Source organism: Thunnus thynnus, chromosome 3, assembly GCF_963924715.1.
Source record: "Thunnus thynnus chromosome 3, fThuThy2.1, whole genome shotgun sequence".
Classification (NCBI taxonomy): domain Eukaryota; kingdom Metazoa; phylum Chordata; class Actinopteri; order Scombriformes; family Scombridae; genus Thunnus; species Thunnus thynnus.
Genome location: NC_089519.1, coordinates 19,163,939 through 19,173,577, shown reverse-complemented (window position 1 = coordinate 19,173,577; position 9,639 = coordinate 19,163,939). Strand labels below are relative to the sequence as shown.

The 9,639-nt window shown below is 39.9% G+C and overlaps 1 protein-coding gene across 1 annotated transcript; it reads left to right on the top strand.

Annotated features, from left to right (window-relative positions):
* The first annotated feature begins 530 nt into the window (after positions 1 to 530).
* adamtsl7 (ADAMTS-like 7) lies at positions 531 to 8,699 on the top strand. Its single transcript, XM_067578196.1, has 11 exons — positions 531 to 665; positions 1,387 to 1,516; positions 1,629 to 1,804; positions 1,954 to 2,056; positions 3,844 to 4,032; positions 4,549 to 4,678; positions 5,385 to 5,607; positions 6,384 to 6,557; positions 7,140 to 7,313; positions 7,396 to 7,575; positions 8,487 to 8,699. The coding sequence occupies exons 1-11, from the start codon at positions 531 to 533 to the stop codon at positions 8,697 to 8,699; spliced, it is 1,827 nt and encodes a 608-aa protein (XP_067434297.1).
* Positions 8,700 to 9,639: the final 940 nt, after the last annotated feature.

The window sequence follows — 9,639 nt, the reverse complement described above, 5'->3', positions numbered from 1 at the left end:
GAATAACAGAGCTTGAACAGACGACTTGAAAAGTGAAAAACAAGATGAGTGAAGCCAGAGCAAGATTCAAAGAGTGATGTGTGTCCAAAGCCTCACGATCTTGCATGACGATTCACAGGGAGAGATATTGGTTTTGGATGAGCTTTAGGATACACTACAGGAGCCTGTCCTCATGCCACACTTACACACACACACACACACACACACACACACACACACACACACATTATGAGCTGTCATAACACTCCTGAGGTGCAAAATGGGTGTGACCTCAACTTGAAACAACTCTTAAAAATGTGCCTACAATTTTCAAACACTTTCTCTCAGTATTTCTTCTTACATCCCTCCCAAACTGTCTTTTTTCCTTCCAACCTCAAGCCAACCCCACCTCAACAACACACTCCCCCCTTAAACATGAACACACATACCCCTCTGTGTATGTGTGTTTGTCTGTGTGTGTGTGTGTGTGTGTGTGTGTATGTGTGTGTGTGTGTATGTGTGTCAGAGTGTCCTCCTCCCTCAGTCTCTCCATGGCTGGATCGTGGCAGCAGCTCAGCTCCCTGCGGCTGGGTCGAGCCCTGGCTCTCCTCCACTTCATCTGTCTTCTCTACCCACCCTCAGGTGCTCTTCTTTGGGATACCAAAGCCAGCCCGCCCCCTTTGGAGGTAAGACATTCACATGGTCATGTGTAGCTAAATGCATGCTTCTGCAAACTTTTTGAGAGTTGTATTACTTTTAAATTATTTATTTGCAAAAAATTAACGCTCTGTCGAGTTATATCCTCATCTCATGATTCATGAAAGAAATCACATCCTGGTATTTAATGTATTTAACTCAGCCTTATTGGATTTTGTTGTTCTTCTGCACACAACTAAAATCCTTTGTCAAAATTGGGAAGGGGAGGGGAATTACTGCATGACATGCCACCAGTTTGTTTTAGATTATCTCTGTCTTTGTCACTTAGGCTAACAAATCATTAACAGAGCAAGCTATATTAGACTGTAAATAAAACATCAGAGGGGGAGAACCAGGGAGGCCTATTACAATACACATGACATAAAAAGAGCAGAAGAGGTAAACTCATTTGCAAAATGGAGATCTGTGCAAAGGAGGAATGAAGAGGAGGACCAACTCAAACCAACTGTTGGACCAGACTGAGTGAGCTGCGGGATTTCCAGCAAGAGAGAGAGAGCTGCAGAGCAGGATGGATGAGTGAAAATGAGAGAAAAAGAGCAGCAATGTGATCCAGTGGAATTTATGATTATACTGTTTAAATACATGCCTGCCATGGTGAAACTATGGTGTGTGCCTGTACATGAGTGTGGACAAACAGCATGTTTCTGTTGCTTTCGGTGCATAAAAGTGTGTGAATGTGTGTGTTGGCAGCGGTTCGAGGTGGTGAAGGGGAATTTCTCTCGGACTTTTCTCCGCGTTGGTTACCATAAGATTGCAGAGATTCCTGCAGGAGCATGCAACATCAGCATACAGGAGACCATAAAGAGCCGAAATTACCTGGGTACACACACCCATACACACAAACACACACACACAAGAACGCATCTAACAACAGAAATATTTTCAGAATGACATTCACCAGAGTGATGGATGCACTTTGGGTTTTCCTCCAGCTCTGCAGACCCAGAGTGGCGTCTCCATCATCAATGGCAATTGGGTGATTGACAGGCCTGGGATCTTCACTGCTGTGGGAACACAGTTCACATACCGACGACCCAATGAAATTCGCTCTCGTATTGGAGAGTCCATCACTGCACCCGGGCCACTGACTGGCGACCTGCATGTTTATGTGAGATGCAAACTGGCGCTGGCATCAACTTCACAGCCTTCCCTTGTCTCTTTTTCAAATGCACAAATACTGTAAACAAACACTACTACTTGTACTACAATATACATGACATCATACACTACTAATCTCTCTTTCTGTCTCTTCTACAGTTGATCTACCAGCAACCATCTCCCAGTGTATCCTATGAGTACAGCTTGCCTTTACAAAACCCCACTTCAGAGCCTGATCCACCTTCTGATATTCTGCCTCTGGGTGAGTGCACACACTAACATGCATCAAACACACTCTTAGAACTCTATTATAGTGACCCTAAATGACCACAGTGCCATTTTCTTATACTTAATATTCTGGTTTGCCCACGGGGGAGCATAACACATAACAGATGCCGCTATTTGTGTCCCCACATTCAGTACAGTGAGTATGTGTGTTTGTAATCAGTGCAGATCTTACTGTAAGGTCAAAGTAACGCCAGTATGTATCATTTTCAAGAAAATTGTCCTTCTGAGAAATCTGATTAGAATTTCAATAATATTTGAAACAGGCAGGCAGCCGAGCTTTGTTCTGGCAAAGAGCTCTTTACTGCTCACTGAGACAATAATCGCTCACTTAAGATGAATTTAATATCATCACCGCCATTAAATAAATAGCTTGATTGTGTCCTCTGGCACCAACAAATAATGACCTAATTTTCTCATGAACTATCTCAAAAAACAACAAATATTCTTAAAAGGCCTGCACAAACACACACAAGTGTTTTCAGTTATTGTTGCTTGATTGGATTTCAGCTCAGGTTGAAGGTAGGTGGAGCTATGTCATGAATTATGTGACGTCATCAAACTTCATATACAATATGAACAAAAATGATGTGTTATTTGTCCCACCAAACTTAAAGACTGTATATAATATGTAAAATATAGTAATCATTATAGTATAATGTAGTTAGTGTACAAGAAATTAACATGCTGTTGTTTTGCATAAGCAAGAAATACAACAATACGTTCATCGTTTCTCAAAATTTTGATAGTTCTTTTTTGTTTTCTGAAGTGTTACTGGAACAGTTTCATCACCATCCACAATTAGTTTAAATTTTTTACATCTGCAAACATCTTTATTGCACTTCCCTTTTTGCCTATTTTGCCAATTCCCCTCTTGCATTGCACACATCAATAGCACATGCAAAAATTAAGTTTTTGGTTTTTTAAGTTTTTATTAAGAATGCATACTGATTGAGTATATTTTTTGGCGTTATTTTCCAATGTGGACACACTGCACACTCAAACCTGCTTAGAATCATATATATACATAAGTATATGTTGTATGGGTTCGGGCCTGACAGTAATGAAAAGTCATCTAATCAGCCATCATGATTGAATTCACTTGTGTGAATGCACCATGGGTGTGCTGGGCCTTTATTTATGTTTTATTTTATTCTTAATTTCTTTACCTTACCTATGGCCGCATATTGCTGCCACAATGTCAAAAATGTTATTACAAGATCCTTTCCATGTTATAACAAGATAGTTTCATGTTATAATAACGAAAGATTATTCTGTTGTAATAAGAAACTTTTCTTGTAATAACAAAAATATTTTATCTTGTTATGTAGCAAAACTTTCTCATTATTTCACAAAATGATTGTATCTCATTAAAACAAACTTTTCTCGATATAACACAATAAGTTGGTAAGTTGTTATAACAAGCCTACATTGGCTAGAAAAAGTGGAAATGACTGGTTTATATGTTTTAATTTTAACTTTTATTTCATGTTTATTTTCACAAATAATAAAGAATCTTAATGTGAAAAGTATGTCATATGTCTGTTCAAGCTCTGTATCTTAAAAAACATGAAAAGGATTGTGTTAAAACGAGAAAAGTTTCTCATTATAACTGACACTGAACAATTTTTTTTTGTCAGGGTGGCAGCACTACACTGCTACATTACCTTATCTATTCAACATTTTGAATTAACTCACTGCCTTTATTCCTTTACATGACTGTCAACATTGGCCTCCTCCCAACAACCTTCCACTGTCTTGTAGTTGAGACGGGAGGCACGTCCAGCCCAGGTGAGGAGGTGCAGCAAGCTGATGTCACCAACAATCACATCGTCAAAGAGAAACCCCACCCCGACCAGCTTCCCCTTGACCCCAATGTGACCTCTGACCGCTTGCCTACCTACACTTGGATGAAGATTGGGCATACAGAGTGCAGCACCACTTGTGGCACTGGTGAGGAAAAAACATATCATTCAAAGAAAGGATGCCTGTATCTTATATAAATATCCCCTAAATCTTTATTTCGCAGAATTATTTATTTGCTAAATAACAATTTTGTTTAATTCAGTGAGTGGACATGCTTACTTTGAAATGAGGTGAAAACTATATTATATAGACCTGAGACCTTTTGGATTAGAATATAATATGTTGCAGCGAGGAAACATAAACATAAGATATCGTCACTGTATTAAAGATTGACACACAAATGTAACTGAAAGCTGCGACTGTAACCATGAACACTAACTGTCACACTTTAAATACACGCTGGCAAAATGAGGCAAGCCACAACATTTATACATCAGTACAACATAGACCTCATACTGGAGCACTATCCATCATTCCTGTGCATGAATTAAACATTTTCTGGTAAAATATGTGTGTATACAGTTATATTTTTGCAGACATATATGTATTCACATGTTTGGTGTTTTTCCTGTGCATGTGTGTGTTTGTGCGCACTCTTGCCAGGCAGGCGTCAGGTGCTCTGGGAGTGTGTTGAGAAGGATTCCCAGACAGCTGTTACTGCTGACCTTTGTGACCCTGCCCTTGAACCAGCAAACCAGGAGGAAGACTGCAACACCCAGTCCTGCCCTGCATAGTGAGCAATACACACACACACACACACACCTGATGTCTCATACATTATAAGTGGCACAGACACATAATAGTACACACATACTCGTACATTGTATTAGTTCCACATGGTGCTGTGAGTCTCAGGGTGAAGCCTTCATCACTCACACACATTCCAGACATAAGTCAGTCACCAGTCACAGTCAATCATACTGACTCACTTTGGTGTGGGTTTGGTTTTCATGTCTTGTGGTAAATACCACTGCAGCTTACAGTCGCCAAGATGTAGCAGCGCGTTAGTGCATTAACTGAATGTTTGATTTTGGGTCTGTCAAAAATTCTGCCCAGTGTCAGTGATCCATGATAGCTGTCAGTCTGAAATATACAGTATATGCCTCAAATTGGGGATTGTAAAACTGAAGGTTCAGTAGTATAGTAGTAGGAGAAACATCTGAAGTTCTGCAGCATAAATTTGCTGCTTTTGCTTGCTTCTTTTATGTTTTACTTTTGGAGGAAACTAAAGGCTTTATAACAGCCCCTGGTAGACCAGGGTCAACTGACCACACACAATAACTGCGGTCAAAATCAGGACAAAAAAGCTGGGACAAACTCTGTCTGAGGAAGGTCATTGCTTGACTCATGTACCACTATGAAACCACATCTGCTGTGATGGATCAAGCTACTCTTTACTTCCTCTAACTCTCACATTGTCCTTTGTGATTGGTTGATAGCTGGGATGTGGGGGAGTGGTCAGAGTGCAGCAGGAGGTGTGGACCCGGCATTCAGCACCGCCAGGTCATCTGCCGCCAGGTCACTCACATCCATGCCAACAAGACTGAGACCTCGGTTACAGTGGCAAAAGAGCTGTGTGGGTTGTTTGAGAGACCAGTGACCAAGTCTACCTGTCAGCTGAAAATTTGCAGCCAGTGGGAGATACGATCTGAGTGGAGCCCGGTGAGAAAACACACACACACACACACACACACACACACACACACCTGAGTATTATAGAGCATGACATGTGCTGCTCAGTGGTGGAAGAAGTCTTCAGATGTTTTAGTAAAGTAAAAGTTATACCACAGTTTGAAAAAACTCATACAAGTAAGAGTCCTGAATGCAAAACTACTCTCAAGTATAAGTACAGTAGTATTACTGTATCAGCAAAATGTAGTTTAAAGCAACACAAGTAAAAATACTCATTATGAAAAAATAGCCACTTTCTATAATAATGGTATAATTTATAGGATGGTCATATGTTTTGTCTATAAAATCTTAATCTGCAAAGTTATTAACAATTATAGCTGTTGGATGAATGTAGTAAAATGTGCAATATTCCTTCCTGTAGTAGAGTAGAAATATAAAGAAGCACACAGTGGAAATATTCAAGAAAAGTACAGGTACTTCTAAATTGTATGTTATGACAGTACTTGAGTAAAAGTATTTACAGTAGTTACATTCTACAGTTGTCTATCTCCTCAGTGTAGCATCATCAGGTCAAAATTTTAAATTTTCCAATACTTTGGTTTATGAAAAAATACCAAAGTTATACATTTCCACACTATAGTTATTAGCAGATGTACAGACACACACATAGAATTTAACATTCTATAATTTGAATAGCTTTCCAGTTCAAACTAAGGTTGGGGTTCCATTACTGCCAAAGCTAAATTACATATTACTGAATATACAATACGCTTCTTTCTCTCTTCTCTCCCCTTTGTCTCCCCCAGTGTTCAGTACCATGTGGGGTGGGCCAACGCAGCAGGGAGGTGGTGTGTGTCAGCAACCAGGGTGAGGTGGAGCCGGACGAAGAGTGTAACATGAACCTAAAGCCAGACACACTACAGAACTGTGACATGGGAGCCTGTGCACGCAGCTGGTTCACCTCTCTCTGGAGCCAACGGGTAACACAGAAAATGTAGTATTACGTGTGTGTATGTGTGTGTGTGTGTGTGTACAGACAATGTGACACAAACTGGAAAAAAGTGAATGTTGAAATCTTGAAATGGCACAGATTAAGAGTGTGTGTGTCCAAAAAAAGGCAGCAAGTGTGTGTTCCACTTGAGTGTTAAACCTAAAAATATAAATCAGTTCAAAAGGTGGTACACAATCAAAGCATCCAATGCCAGTAGAACTTCATATTTTATTAAAATTAACAATGCTGGCACATTTCAGCCATTGGCCTTCTTCAGAGAATGAAAGTGTTCAACAGCAAGTCTCTTATGTGCAATAAGATAAAGGTGATGTTTGGGATGTAAACTCTCAGATAGCCACAGTCTGCATTCTTGTATTCCTGTTCTCTATGCTAGATTGTATATTGTTATAGTTACTAGGCCTGGGTCTGCCCCTCGTGGCTATCTGAGAGTTTATACCATTTTTTTGGTGTTATCTACTGTATAACTGTGTTAACTGCTTTGATGGTGTGCCACAATTTTCTGTTGAATTAAGAGCGTACATTTGTTTGTGTGTGTGTTCATATTCCTTAGTGCTCTGCAGAATGTGGTCTTGGCAATAGAACCCGGACGGCAGTATGTCTGATAGATCACGTGACTGATCTTCCATTGGACAGCTGCGAAGGGGAGCGCCCACAAGAAGTGACATCATGTGACTCAGGCCCATGTCAAAACCGCCTGGAATGGTACACTGGACCTTGGGGTCAGGTAATTTACCTGCACACACTCACACACACACACATACACACTATGACCCATTGTTAACATCTTACATGTGTTTGTAATTTAGTGTTCTGCAGAGTGCGGAAATGGCACTCAGACTCGGAGCGTGGCTTGTATTCTCAACAATAATGGTCACATGGAGGTTGTGGACCTGTTAAAATGTTCCAGTCTACCTCAGCCAATCACAGCTAAGCCCTGCAGGTTGAAGCCGTGTGGTGTCCAGTGGTATGTTACAGAGTGGAGTACAGTAAGTATCCTGTCCTGATGTGTGTCTTTGACCTGTCCTGAAGGTGCTATTGTGCACCTATCAACCCCTCTTGTAGTGTCTGACACATACTATCAATTTTTGAGACATTTGGTTGTAACATACCAAGGGTATTTATGCTGCCACAAAAGTACAATGAGGGTGACTATGATTTTGTTTGTGCTCCTCTATTGCATTGAAAATATATTTAAATACTAAACTGAAAATAAAACTACACCAAACTAATTATTTGCCTTGGAAATAGTAGTTTGACAAAACAATCCCAAGTCAAGATCCACTTATGAGCTTTTCCTGAAGCTTTCAACTGTATCAGATGGTCTTCATCGGCAGATGGAGTTCGCTCAGCTGTCATGGAGATGAAACTATTGACATGCAAGCTCAATGGCTAAAAGTGCTATGGATGAATTCATAACAGTTACTGAGCTTGCATGTCAACTGAGTACATCTCCATGACAACTGAAACTCCACCCACTGATGAGGACAATGTGATATGGTTGAAAGATTCAGAAGAAGCTCATCAGTGGACTTTGAGTTGGGATTGCTTTGTCAAATCATAATATATCAATTAATCTGGATAATCCACAAGACATGCTAGTGTGCTCAGAGATGTGTGTGGATTATCAAGAGTAACCAGGACATTATTTCTGGAGCGACACACTGATGAGTTTTTCAAATGTTATTTTTTATTGCTTTGAACACCACAAATGATATTCCATGCACATCTATTGTACTGGAGTAGAGGAAGAAGTGTCAGAGATGGGCATCTCCAAATGTCAGCACATAAAAATATAAGTTGTGTGATGACAAAGAGATGCTCTCATTTGTACATTCAGTCCTCAGAGTACATCATAACCCTCCATCTCTGCCTCCGCTCTCTCTCTCTATCACTTCAGTGTTCACGCTCCTGCAATGGTGGCTACCGTGTGCGTGAGGTGCACTGTCTTGCTGACAACATTTCCCCAAGTGACCACTGTGACCCCAGTCTGACCCCAGAGAATCGAGAAGAATGCAACACACAACCTTGTGTAGCTGAGATAAGTGAGTCTACCCAGCAGTGTTGTACTACTGTAAAAGCATTGCACAGTGTGTGCCTAGTATTTGACTAGGTGTAGTTGTTAGTTCGAGATAATGTAAACATGGTGACTTGGGACCAAGTATCTCAGCAAGGAAGAGTTAAGGGGATGTAGAGCGGGGCAAACAGGGAGGAATAAGCACATTTTTTCTTGACTCATGTTTGAAGGTCACTTGCTGCCAAAATTGTTTGAGAATTTGCAAACAGCTATTTTGAAAAGTGCAATTACTATCAATGCATGAAAAGATATGAACAGGAATATGGACTTATGAATTTGAAAATGGTCATGAAAATATGGCAGAGTTGTAGAGCTTTGGGATTGCATGACCAAATATTTACAATAAATAATAAGTCTTTTTAATAGTTTTGAAAGCAGCTGCGTATGCCAAAAATATTTTAAGATCTGTGAACAAGGATTTCTGAGTTTATAAGCAACAACCTGTAAGCAAGGAAGGGTGTGGGAGCTAATGTGATATTGACAGTCTTCTTCTAACCTACTAATAAGGGTTTCACTGACCAGCATGCTCTTGTTCAGTTAATGGATGTGCTACTATTAAAACCTGGCTATACGCTTTCAAAGTTGTAATGGAAGCCGAGTGAGATACAATTGTAACACGGTATGTGTCCATCCAACTATTCAGATTTTTTTTTTTCAATTTCACTTTCATTTGTACACTTCAGTTTCTGAGTGTACAATTCAATTTTTATTCTCAGTTCATCCTGGCAGAGAGATACCATCATGATCCCAACACAACTTCAATACTGATGCCTCAGACTTAAAGTCGGGCTTCTGCATTGACGAATTGAAATTAAACTTCATACTTCATGTAAGACAAACTCTTCACACAGTTTCAGCATTGTAACTGCCTATTTCATTGGTTGAAAATATAAGCTGGCATGACTTTGGCCATGAAAATCTATCTTGAAATTTTGTTAAATTCATTGGTAAATTTTTTGTTCAAGTTGCTTGTTCA